Source organism: Piliocolobus tephrosceles, chromosome 9 (assembly GCF_002776525.5).
Source record: "Piliocolobus tephrosceles isolate RC106 chromosome 9, ASM277652v3, whole genome shotgun sequence".
NCBI classification, from domain to species: Eukaryota; Metazoa; Chordata; class Mammalia; order Primates; family Cercopithecidae; genus Piliocolobus; species Piliocolobus tephrosceles.
Window position 1 is genome coordinate 91,103,395 of NC_045442.1, and position 13,580 is coordinate 91,116,974.

Genomic DNA, 13,580 nt, shown 5'->3' on the forward strand with positions numbered 1-13,580 from the left:
CTGGGATTACAAGTGTGAGCCACCACGTCCAGCCACATTTGCGTTTCTTTCAATTCTCATAATAGACTTAAAAAGTTTTGCTGGAATGGAGTTGCTCATTTTTCTGTGTTATAAAAGATAACGGATATTAAATTTATAGTTTCTGTCTTTGGCATCACATCCCTTTTTGTTTTTTTTTGGGACAAGGTCTCACTTTGACACCCAGGCTGTAGCACAGTGGTGCCATGATGGCTTACTGCAGCCCAGGGCTCAAGTGATCATCCAACTTCAGCTTCTTGAATAGCTGGGATCACAGGCGCCTGCCTACATGCCCGGCTGTTATTTTTAATTTTTTGTAGAGATAGGGGTCCCACTATAGTGCCCAGGCTGGTCTTGAACTCCAAGGATCAAGTGGTCCTCTTGCCTCTGCTTCCCAAATTGCTGGGATTACAGGTGTGGGCCACTGTGCCTGGCCCACTTGTCAATTTTCAAAAATTTATATTCGTTTAGTGGTTTAAATGTTTAAGTATTGTATACATGTGAGAGTTTATTATGTGTGATCTATGTATACCTCTATATTCCAAATTGCTCGGAATGACATGCTCTTTGGAATACTCCATTCTTTCTCTCATTGTTTTGAGATGCTGTATTTACTACACATTAAAGCACACTCTTAATCATGGTGTCTTATTTCCACGGAGCAGGTGCCAAACTACGTTGAATAGAGCAATATTATATAGACAGATATAGATATTTCTTAGCCATTTTTTCCTGCTTTTTAAAACGTATACTGGGTGTTATTTAGGTTTTTACTTATTCCAGATAAAGTTGAGAATGCTTTTGTAAAGTACACAATACACTAAAGATCAAAGAGAAAAAATACACTCAAAAATTTGTTGATATTCTTTTAGGGATTTTGTCTTCCTAAGAAAGGTACAGATGGACTAAATGTATTTCCATTTAGTCAAGCAATTTTAATGTCACAGAGGAAATAATATGTGACATTTATTTTCTTCTTTCGGATTATTGTAGCTCAGTCAGAAAATCGTTACTGCTTTAACGATTTTGATGAAGTAGCTTTCCTGTGGCACCTCCCCTTTTTCCCGCTCCCAAAGAATCGCAGTGTCCAAGTCTTTTTGTATCGATGAGATCTACTTCCTAAAATTTAAAGTGCAACTGACACGCAGCTGAACTTTTCTTGACGCCTCTGTGTCTAAACTGCACACACGCTGCACACAGACGTCCCCTGCAGTGCACTCCTTTGGGGAGCCCTGGGAGCCAGGGCTGCAGGAAGCTCCTGCACCAACACCAACCGCATCTGCCCACTGCCTAGGGGGGCACCTATCAGCCAATCCCGAAGGGCTGCTCGCTGGGCCTCACGGGAAAGATAGTTTTCAGGTTGGGCGCCAACACCGTCAGGCTTTGCGCGCGAGCTGCGCGCATGCCTTGTCCACGGTCTACCTGTGCGTTTCCGCCTTTCCTTTTGTTTTTCTCAGGTTTTGCGTGGGAGGCGGTCGCGCGATTTCAAGGGTCTACCAGCTCTTCTACGGCGAATGCAACCGGATGAGAGAGTGAGATAAGCCTGGGCGGGTTGGGCAGGGAGGGGGAGGGGGCCCTGCGCGACTCCGCGGGCGGGCGGCAGGGGGCCGGTGCCAGGTGACGGGGAGGAGCCCCAGGGACCTCACAGGGGAAGCCGGGGACGGCAGGGCTGCAGCACGTCTGTCAGGACGCTAGGCCTGTTCCTTAAAGGCGCAGTCTCTGTCCAGAGCGGGCTACACCGCGTGTGTCGCCCCCGTTTGTAGGGGCTGCAGAGGAGGGCATGTGCGCTTGCGTGGTCAGTGCGCTGAGCGTTGCGGGAGGGGCAGTTCTTTGGTCAAGCGGGTGTGGGTGTGCTAGGGTGCGACCGTACCTGAGCGGGGCAGGGCGAGTGCAGTGGCCCGCCCCACCGACCGACTCCGTTCCACGTTCTGCATTCATCCTCTTTAGATTCCGAACTGCCCTCCAGTCAGGTCTGTCACTGCATCTTGGTATTTGCTGTTCCTCTGTCCTGACTTGGTCTTGCACTCAGGAAAGATCTTCAAGAATTACCTAATTTTGGCTTGGCGCTGTGGCTCTCGCCTGTAATCCCAGCACTTTGGGAGGCCGAGGCGGGTGGATGACCTGAGGTCAGAAATTCGAGACCATCCTGACCAACATGGTGAAAGCCTGTCTCTACGAAAAATACAAAAAGTAGTGGTGCGTGGTAACGCATACCTGTAATCCCAGCTAGTGAGGCGGAGAATTGCTTGAACCCGGAGGCGGAGATTGCAGGTAGCCGAGAACGCACCATTGCACTCCAGACTGGGCACCAAGAGCGAAACGCTGTCTTGGAAAAAAAAAACAAACAAAACCTAATTTTGCCTCATTTGTTAGAAGAAAAATAATTTTTTTTTGTTTTTTTTTTTTTTGTTTGTCAAGGTTATTGACTTGTTCAGGATCACAGTTAGTAGGGAAGACTAAGTCACATCTGACCCCTAAGCCAGTAGTCTACTTTTCCATACACGTCAAAGCAAGTTTAAAATATCCCTTTGAGAAATAGCAACAAAGTTAGATGAAGAAATTAAAATTTTTTCTTTGAAGCACTGCTGCTTATGGCTTTCTGTGGAGTCACTCACCAGAGGTTAACATTACTGGGAAAATCAATAGCTTAGTCCTATTTTTTTACAATGGTTTTAGTGTTAATGTTCCTTCATTAAATATATTGTTAACTTGTTTGGCCAATATTATCATTATACATTTTTTGTGAACACCGAGGGAGATTGAAATCCTTAGGAAGCAAATATTTACTTTCACCCAGTGAAAAATCTTGTGCCCAAGAGCTGAATAATTATGTTGGAGTTATATTAGGGTGATCTTTCACCATTTCTACCGCCTATTCCAGAGTGTCAGAGGACACTGATATTCTCCCAGAGGGAGCATTTTACCTAGTGGGTGTGTATGGCTTCTTAGGGCAGAAGAATCAGGGGGTTGCCAGGCGGGCCAAATCTTTCATGATCCCATTCCTCTTTTTCTGACTTAGCTGTATCTTCAGAGTTGTCTCCGTCTTTCCAAGAACAGAACAAAATGAACAAGGTAAGTTGTTTATTTAATTCCCTACTTTATTTTGCAGTGGACTTTGTGAAATTTGTAAGAGTCAATATGGTGATTTTTTTTGTTTTTTTTGTTTTTTTTTTTTGTGTGAGATGGAGTCTCGCTCTGTTACCCAGGGTGGAGTACAGTGTCTCCATCTAGATTCACTGCAACCTCTGCCTCCTGCGTTCAAGCAATTCTCCTGCCTCAGCCTCCCGAATAGTTGGAGCTGCCGGCTCATGCCGCCACAGGTGGCTAATTTTTGCACTTTAATAGAGACGGGGTTTCACCATGTTGTCCAGGCTGGTCGCGAACTCCTGAGCTCAGTCAGTCTGCCCGCCTTGGCCTCCCAAAGTGCTGGGATTACAAGCGTGAGCCACTGTGCCTGGCCAAGAGTCAGTATGTTAAGATGAGAAATTAGTAATAGATAAAAATTAAAGAAAATGTGGCACATATACACCATGGAATACTATGCAGCCATAAAAAAGGATGAGTTTGCGTCCTTTGTAGGGACATGGATGCAGCTGGAAACCATCATTCTTAGCAAATTATCACAAGAAGAGAAAACCAAACACCGCATGTTCTCACTCATAGGTGGGAACTGAACAATGAGCTCACTTGGACTCGGGAAGGGGAACATCACACACTGGGGCCTATCATGGGGAGGGGGGAGGGGGGAGGGATTGCATTGGGGAGTTATACCTGATATAAATGATGAATTGATGGGTGCTGACGAGTTGATGGGTGCAGCACACCAACATGGCACATGTATACATATGTAACCTGCACGTTATGCACATGTACCCTAGAACTTAAAGTATAATAAAAAAAAAAAAAAAAAAAACAAAAACAAAAAAAAAAATTAAACTTCCCAGAAAATATAAAGTAACAGATCAATAGCAGGGCCAAGTTCGAGTCAATAAGTTGAGCTTCATATGTTTCTTATGTTTTCAACAACCATGGCAGAAAGGAAGACACTGGATACAGACAGACTGACTCCTCTAAAGACACAAAGACTTCCTGGCAGATACCTTTTTTTGGTTATAACATAGGAACCTATAGTGAATAACCTTCCAGTGATAACCCTGAAATGAGTGCAGCCTATTGAGTCAAACTGTTTTCTTAATTTTTATTTTACACAGGTTCCAATTTTCTTTTCGATGTAGTTCAATTTTTTTGATCAATAAATTAAAATGTATTTTAATTTTTATTTATTTATTTATTTATGTTTTTGAGACAGAGTCTCACTCTATTGCCAGGCTAGAGTACAGTGGTGCAATCTTGACTCACTGGAACTTCTGCCTCCAGGTTCAAGCGATTCTCTTGCCTCAGCTTCCCGAGTAGCTGGGATTATAGGCACGCGCCACCATGCCCAGCTAATTTTTGTATTTTTAGTAGAGACGGGGTTTCACCGTGTTGGCCAGGCTGGTCTCAGTCTGCTGACCTCGTGATCCACCCACCTCGGCCTCCCAAAGTGCTAGGATTACGTATTTTAATTTTTAATGAATCTTATTTCTACATGTGTAGCAGATAGATAGAAAACCCCTTAAATTTTAAATATAGAACTTAATAAATTATTACAAATCCATGGTGCAAATAATGAATACATAGGTCAAAACAAACATTGCCAGCACTCCTGAAGCTGCCGTCTTGTCCCCCTCACAATCCCGACACCTCCCTGCTCATTCACTCATTTGCATTTAATCTGTGGCTTCAGTGGGAGAGTTGAGTAGTTGTGACAGGAACCTTTTGGCCTGCAAAGCCCCAAATTTAATGATGTCTGATTTTTTTTTTTTGGAGAGAATCTCACTCTGTCACCCAGGCTAGAGTGCAGTGATGTGATCTTGGCTCACTGTAGCCTCTGCCTTCAGGGCCCAAGGGATTCTCCTGGCTAAGTCTCCCAAGTAGCTGAAATTACAGGCACGTGCCATCACACCTGGCTAATTTTGTATGTTAGTAGAAACGGGGTTTCACTTCGCCAGGCTGGTCTTGAACTCCTGTCCTCGTGATCCACCTGCCTTGGCCTCGCAAAGTGCTGGGATTACAGGTGTGAGCCACGGTGACTGGCCAAATATTTAATGTCTGAGTTTTTACAGAAGAAGTTTACCAATCTCTAGATTAGTTTATTAAGTTTATTTGTTGGTGTTGTGTACTATTTCAGATGACTTTTCCTGCTTTGAGGTCATGAAGATAATCTCTTTTGTTATCTTTTAAAATATTTATTGTTTTGGCATTCACATTTACGTCTCTTTCATTGGAATGAGTGTCTACTTTTGTATGAGATAGATGTCAGATTCCTTTTTTCATACGGTTAATGTAGAATTATTTTTGAAAACACCATCCTTTCCCCACCGTTTTACATTGTGATATTTGTCATCAATTATGTGTTCATATATGTCTGTGTGTTTTTTGGACTATGTTCTGTTGGTTGGTTGTGCCAGTACCACACTTGGTGAAATATCTTAGCGTCTACTAGCAGGTTTAACACATTTTTTTCTTCAGCAATATCCTGGCTCTTCCTAGTTCCTTGCATTTCCATACAAATGTTGTTAGTATTCATAAAATAACTTGCTGAGACATTCTTTGGGGTTGAATTGAACCTATATATAAATTTGGGAAGAATTACTCACCTTTTTTTTTGAGACAGTGTCGCCCAGGCTGGAGTGCAGTGGTGTGATCTCAACTCACTGCAACCTCCACCTCCTGGGTTCAAGTGATTCTCCTGCCTTAGCCTCCCGAGGAACTGAGATTACAGGCACCCACCACCACGCCTGGCTAGTGTTTTTGTATTTTTAGTAGCGACGGGGTTTCACCATGTTGGCCAGGCTGGTTTTGAACTCCTGACCTCAAGTGAGCCGCCTGCCTTGACGTACTAGAATTACAGATGCGAGCCACCGTGCCTGGCCTCCAGTTCCATTCTTGATTATTTTCTTTCTTCAGTTTTCTGAAAACCATCTGATTTTCTATTGATGTCTTTGAACACCATATTATAAATGTCTCTGTAGTCCTTGTTTCATTCTTGATTTTCATATTATGCTTCATTATTTTTTTTGAGTTGGAGTTTTGCTCTTGTTACCCAGGCTAGAGTGCAATGGCGCCGACCTTAGCTCACTGCAACATCTGCCTCCCAGGTTAAAGGGTTTCTCCTGTCTCAGCCTTCTAAGTAGCTGGGATTACAGGTGCCGGCCACCACACCTGGTTAATGTTTTGTGTTTTTAGTAGAGATGGGGACTCCTGACCTCAGGTGATCCACCTGCCTCAGCCTCCCAAAGTGCGGAGATTATAGGCGTGGGCCACGGCACTAAGCCTATGCTTCAAATTTAATATATTTAGGACATTTCTTGCTAGAGTACTGTGTCCCACTTATTTTTCCCTAACTTTTCCTGGTTTACATGGTGGCCCTAGTATCTGGGCAGCTGTTCATGGGGATAGGCAGAGGAAACATTTTTTTTCTTAATGAATTGGTGACCACATTTTGTTGCTTTGTCTCCTATTATCTGTGCCCTATTTGCATCCTGGTTTCTTCTACAGTAGTTTATGTAAATGTTGTTTTATCCTTTGCCGTTCTCAATAGAATTGGTTCTGTAAACAAAACCTGGTCACGTAATTTCAGTATATGCTCACTTCTCATCTTTGGCTCTCCCTTTTTCACAGCAGTGATCCCTAAAAGATGCACCCTAGAGGATATCCAGAACAATCCTATTGGATGTCTTCTCCTATGTACTCCACAGATGTTTCAAGTATAATACTTCCAAAATCTTTCCATTTTCTCTACATCCTTATTATTGTCTCTGAATTAAAGGATTAGAACCCAGAATGTGTATTGTGATGAAGAAAATGTCAGGCTCTTTTTCTACATTTTTAAATCCAAAGGAGAATTAAATTGGAATTCATAATAAATGTACTGACAGTTTATTTCTGTGATTTGTAAATATAAATCTGTAGTTCTCAGTAATATTCTTGAAAATGGTAAATGATCAAATACTTTGGAGACCATTGGTCTAAAATTACTCTATAACCCATTTCCTTGACTTTTTTTCTCAAGATAGCACCAGGCCATCTCCTGTGCTGTCTGCCCTTTTGTTGATGTCTGCATTGTGTTGGAGGCCCTCACCTTTGCTTGTATCATGGCCCCATGCTTATGAAGAACGTAACAGAGTGTTCTTCATAATTTAACCAAGAGCTGTGCTTCCTCAGTTAAGCTCAAAACAGAGCTAACTTTGCTCCTAATATTAGTCTATTGTATTTGTACTTTCACCTTAGTACTTGTAACATGTTACCACATATATTTTCTTATCACTCTGTGTGTGCGTTGAACACAGGAAGATTTTTATTAATCTTAGTATTTCCAGCAGTGATGATAGTTCCAGGTACATTGTAGGAACTTGATGTTTCTTTTGCATGAATTAATATCTTAATGCATTAATGGCAGAATATTTCTGTTACGATTTCTTTTTTTTTTTTTCCCTAAAAGTACAAAGCAAAACAAATATTCTGTGAATAATAATCATGGTAAGGATTAGCCCATACTTCTTTTTTCATGCCACCTAATTCTGAACATTTCAGGTAGAACAGAAGTTCCAGGGGTCAGTATCATTTAAAGATGTGACTGTGGGCTTCACCCAGGAGGAGTGGCAGCACCTGAACCCTAGTCAGAGGGCTCTGTATAGAGATGTGATGCTGGAGAACTACAGCAACCTTGTCTCAGTGGGTAAGGTCTGTTCACTGTATCATTCTAAATAGCATTTGTTTATTCTTTTGATTATGAAGCATATGGGCAGTCTGTATAGTTTAGTGATATTTAAGGTTAGGCTTCAGGAGTCAAAGTTGATTGATCACCTTTGAGCACCAGAAGATACTTGTGTTCACCTCTCCAGTGAAAATGTTCCCCTGGTAACTTGAAGCAGCCCCAGAAGCTTCTTCCTGCTTCAAAGGCCTGAGGTCTAGACTGCTTGGTCCAAATCCTAAATTATTTCCTGTTAACAGGGTATTGTGTTCACAAACCAGAGGTGACCTTCAGGCTGGAACAAGGAGAAGAGCCATGGAGACTGGAGGAAGAATTCCCAAGCCAGAGGTTTCCAGGTGAGTTAATATGTACTGCACAGATTCACATCAGGGGATTTGTTGTTTCCAAGTAGTTTCCAATTCAGGGATTGGCAACTTTGGGACATTTTTCAAGAACATCTCCATAGGGGTCCTAACCTGTGGAAGTGATGGAGAATACCTAAATCAAACCTCCAGACACTACTCACAAAATTCCTCCTTTTTGAATCATTTTTTTGAATGTTTACTATTCTTACACCTGTCAATAGTTGAGTCTTTGCCCACCTCAACTTTACTGTTGTTTTTCTTGGTTATCATTTTTCTTAAAGCACTTTCAGTGTCCCACCTTACCTCCATTGTTTTGTGTTTATTCTGTTGTCAGAATTTTTTATACACTCACTTTTAAACTCAACAAATAATTTTTGAGTACTTGCTGTGTGCTGAGAATATAATGATGAAAAACATTAGGCTGGGCGTGGTAGTTCACACCTGTAATCCCAGCGCAGGTCAAGGCAGGCAGATCACTTGAGGTCAGGAGTTCGAGAACAGCCTGGCCAACACGGAGAAACCCTGTCTCTACTAAAAATACACAATTAGCTGGACGTGATGGCAGGTGCCTGTAATCCCAGCTACTTGGGAGGCTGAGGCAGGAGAATCACTTGAACCCGGGAGGCAGAGGTTGCAGTGAGCTGATATTGCGCCACTGCACTCCAGCCTGGGAGACAGAGCGAGACTGTCTCTCAAAAATAAGTACATAAATATAAAAAAAAATAAAATATTATGTCTCTAAGTATATTATGTATACTTATATGTATATGTATATTAAATGTTCTGTGGTTTTGAAGACACTGATAGAAATTAAAGGAAGTTAGATTGGCTGAATGTGGTACTTTAAGAAACAGTCAGGGGAAGCCTTAATGAGGTCAACATTAGAGCAGAAACTTGAATGAAATGGCTATGTGAGACATGAGGATTCTGCCGCTTTTCAGCAGGGGTAGTTGCAGCTTCTAGCCTTGGACACGAATGTGCTTGGTGGTTTTCAGGAATAACTAAAAAGTCACAGTGGCTGAAGGGAGGGGTTGATTGGAGGCAGCTGGAGTCCAAAGGTGAGCCTATCATAAGCCTTACTCAGTTAATTTTATTTTTAATTTAGTGGTGGATTTTCAGCAGATGAGCAACATCTGATTTATATTTCTATAAGATCTTTCTCACCTCCTTAGAGGAAATATTGGGCATGGCATAGGGCATAGAGAGCGCATTAAAGGCCTGTGGTAATTTTTCTTATGAATGATTGTGGTAGCTTAGACAAAGCCAGAAGGCAGGAGGGAATGGGATGAGGTTTGATTCTCAGTATTTGGAAAGTGGGGCAATAACAAAAGAACTAACATTTGCAACATCAGAAGGAAGGGAAAGAGGTGTTTAAAGTATTTGAAGAAGTAATGGCTGGACCTTCTCAAATTTAGCAAAAGATATAAAACTACACATTCCCGAGTCTGAAGTAACATCAAATAAGTTAAGTCCATGGCAAAATCACACTGTAATTAAATTTTTGAAAACTAAAGACAAAAATTTTCAAAGTAACCAGAGAGAAACAGCACATTCTCTACAGGGAATGACGGTGGGTTTCTCTTCTGAAACTGTGATGGCTGGAAGGAAGTAGTATATTTTCTCAAGTACTGAGAGGAAAGCACTATCAAATAAAAAATCTGTATCTTTTGAAACTATATTCATGAATAAAGGGGAACTAGAGGCATCATTAGATAGCGAAGCTAAGAGAAAATGTTGCTAGCAAACCTACCTTTAAAAATTGACTAGCAGTTCTCTAAATAGAACAGAAATAACACAAGAAGGCTTGGAATGCAGGAAAGAAAGAAGATTGGAGGTTGGCAAAAATAGGGATAAATATATTTTTCTTATGAGTTTCTAGAATCATTTTTGATGGTTGCAGCAAAATGCTCTGTATGTAGGGGAAACACTTAAGACAATTACATTTTACAAGTGGGGAGGGTAAAGGGGCCTAAGTAGAATGAAACTTGATATATTTAACTTGAAGTGGTAAAATGCCTGATAGAGTGTGATAAGTTACATATGTACATTTTTATACCTAGAACAACTACTGAGAAAACTATAAAATGTGGTACACTTAGAAATACTGTAAATAAACCAACATGGAATCTAAAGGAATATTTAGATAACTAATAGGAAAATAAGGAAAAAGGAACAGATGAATGGAAAACAGAAAACAAATAGCAGCCTAGCAGAGCAATATTTACCTTAAATGTAAATGAGCAAAGTACACTAATTAAAATATAAATTGGCAGAGTGGAAAAAACATAAAACATGATTCTAAAATTTTTAATTTTTGTGAGTACATAGTAGGTGTATATATTTTTGGAGTATAGGAGATGTTTTGATACAAGCACTCAATGTCTGGTAATCACATTAGGGTAAATTGGGTGTCTATTCCCACGAGTATTTATCTTCTGTGTTCTAAACAATCCAGTTATACTCTTTTAGTCATTTTAAAATGTACAATTAAATTTGACTATAGTCACCCTGTTGTGCTAGCAAATATTAGGTCTTATTCATTCTTTCTAACTTTTTTTGTATCCTTTAACCATCCTCACCTTACCCCCACCCTACCCCACTACCTTTCCCAGCCTCTGGTAACTGTCCTTTTACTTTCTACCTCACTTCCACGAGTTCAGTTGTGTTGATTTTTAGCTTTTACAAATAAATGAGGTCATACAGAATTAACATTCTGTGCCTCCATTTCCATCTACTTTGTTGCATATGACAGGATCTCTCATTCTTTTTTATGGCTTAATGGTACTCCATTGTGTATATGTACCACATTTTCTTTATCTGTTTATCTGTGAATGGACACTTAGCTGCTGTGGACACTTAGCAGATCTTAGCTGTTGTGAACAGTGCTGCAGTAAACATAGGAGCGGAGATATCTCATTGATGTACTGATTTCTTTTCTTTTGGGTATATACCTAGGAGTGGGATTGCTGGATCATATGATAGCTCTATTTTTAGTTTTTTCAGGAACTTCCAAACTGTTCTGTTTCAGCCATATGAAGTGAAAACCATACTCTGTAAGTGCTCACGTGACTCTTCCTGTGAAACTGCTTCTTTTGTGTAGACAGTTGTCAATTTTAGTCTTCCTGCAGGGGAGTGGGTATGATTGGTGGTGCTCTCTATTCCACCATCTTGTTCCACCCATCGTAAAAATGTTTTCTTAGGAAACTCATAACATAGTGAACAACATAGGTTGATAAAGTATATAAAAAGATAAACTGTATGAACATTAATCAAAACAAAGAGTGACACTATTAATATCAAATACAGTAGACTCCAGAACAAAGAAAATTATTAGACAGAAAGAACATTATGTAATGATAAAAGGATCAATCCAACAAAAATGTAACGATCCTAAATGTGTCTCTAGCAAACCTCAAAGTACACAAAACAAAACTGAGCTGAAAAGAGAAAAGCACAGTTTAAATTGTAGTTGGAAAATTCATTCTTAGCAATTGGTAGAATTACTAGCCATGATTACTGGCAGATACAGAAGAACAGGACAGCAACATCAGCCAACAGGACTGAAGCAACATTGTAGAATAGTGCTCAGCAAGGCCTGGTGCGGTGGCCCACACCTGTAATCCCAGCACTTTGGGAAGCTGAGGTGGGTGGATTGCTTGAGGTCAGGAGTTCAAGAGTAGTCTGGATAACATGGTGAAACCCTGTCTCTACTAAAAATACAAAAATTAGCCAGGCATAGTGGCGCATGCCTGTAGTCCCAGCTACTTAGGAAGCCAAGGCAGGAGAATTGCTTGAACCGGGAGGCGAAGGTTGCAGTGAGCCAAGATTGTGTTACAAAGCTTAGGTTACAGAATGAGAATATGTCTCAAAAAAAAAAAAAAAAAAAAAATATTGCCCAACAACAGCAAAATACAATTTTTTTTCTCAAGTGTCCATGGAATATTCAGAAAGATAGACCAATCCTGGGCCATAGATAAGCCTTGGCAGATTTAAAAGAATTGAAATCATTCTGAGTATGTATGTTTTCTGGCCATAATGAAACCAAACTACAAATCAGTAATAGAATGACAATAGGAAAATATTTAATCATTTAGAAATTAAACATCAGAGTTTAAATAAATAAAGTCTGGAGTGAAGAAGAGGCCTCAAATTCAATAGTAGAAGCGCATAGACTTAATGAAAATGAGACCATACCATATCAATATTTGTGGGAGGTAGCTAAAGCAGTGCTGGTAGAGAAATGTATAGCACTAAATGCTGACATTAAAGAGAATAGGTCGCAAACCCATAATTGACTTTCTATGTTAAGGAACTAGCAAAAAGCAAAATAAAACCTCTGTTCAGTAGAAGAAAGAAAATAATACTGGAAGCAGAAATCAGTAAAATTGAAAATATGAAAAAGTAGAGAAAACTAATGAAACTTAGGGTTTTTTTTGGAAAAAATCAATAAAATTGATAAACGTCTAGCAATATTGATTAAAAATATAAAATGAGATGACAAATCATCAATATCTGGAATGAAGCAGGGAATATCAATCCGCCATCCATTTAACAGTATAATAAAGGAATCTTGTCAACAACTTTATGCTCATAAATATGACAACATAGGCCAGGTGTGGTGGCTCATGCCTGTTACCCAGCACTTGGGGAGGCCAAGGCGGGTGGATCACCTGAGGTCAAGAGTTCGCGACCACCCTGGCCAACGTGGTGAAACTCTGTCTCTACTAAAAATACAAAAATTAGCCTGGTGTGGTGGTGCATGCATGTAGTCCCAGCTACTCAGGAGGCTGAGGTAGGAGAATGGCTTGAACCCAGGGAGTGGGAGGTGGCAGTGAGCTGAGATTGTGCCATTGCACTCTAGCCTGGGCAGCAGAGCAAAACTCTGCCGCTGTGCCCCCCCAAAAAAATGACAACATAGAAGAAATGTACCAGTTCTTCAGAAACTACAAACTATTACAACTCAATCAGGGTGATACAGATAATTTGAATGACCCATAGGTTTTCATAAAAGTTGACATAATTTGAATCAAAGAATTTAAATTTTAAATAAAAACCTCCAAAAAACCAATTTCCGAATACAAGAGAGTTGTAGTCCTTACTAGAGAATTCTACCCAACATTTACACAAGAATTAATGGTGATTTTACACAATATTCTCAGAAAATAGAAGCGGGAATATTTATTTATTTACTTACTTGAGATGGAGTCTTGCTCAGTCACCCAGGCTAGAGTACAGTGGTGTAATCTCGGCTCACTGCAACCTCTGGCTCCCGGGTTCAAGTGATTCTCCTGCCTTAGCCTCCTGAGTAGCTGGGACTACAGGCACATGCCACCATGCTCGGCTAATTTTTGTATTTTTACTAGAGACGGGGTTTCACCGTATTGGCCAGGCTCAAACTCCTG

General features: G+C 40.5%; 1 protein-coding gene across 5 annotated transcripts in view; it reads left to right on the forward strand.

Moving 5' to 3' along the window:
• Positions 1-1,389: 1,389 nt before the first annotated feature.
• LOC111523522 (zinc finger protein 33B-like) overlaps positions 1,390-13,580 on the forward strand; it is a 36,030-nt gene continuing 23,839 nt past the window's right edge. For all 5 annotated transcript variants that reach the window (XM_026446762.2, XM_026446763.2, XM_026446761.1 and 2 more), the window contains exons 1-4: positions 1,390-1,550; positions 3,038-3,090; positions 7,654-7,798; positions 8,074-8,169. In XM_026446762.2, coding sequence (XP_026302547.1) covers positions 3,082-3,090; positions 7,654-7,798; positions 8,074-8,169 — 250 coding nt within the window. In that variant the 5' untranslated portion in view covers positions 1,390-1,550; positions 3,038-3,081. The remainder of the gene's footprint in view (positions 1,551-3,037; positions 3,091-7,653; positions 7,799-8,073; positions 8,170-13,580) is intronic.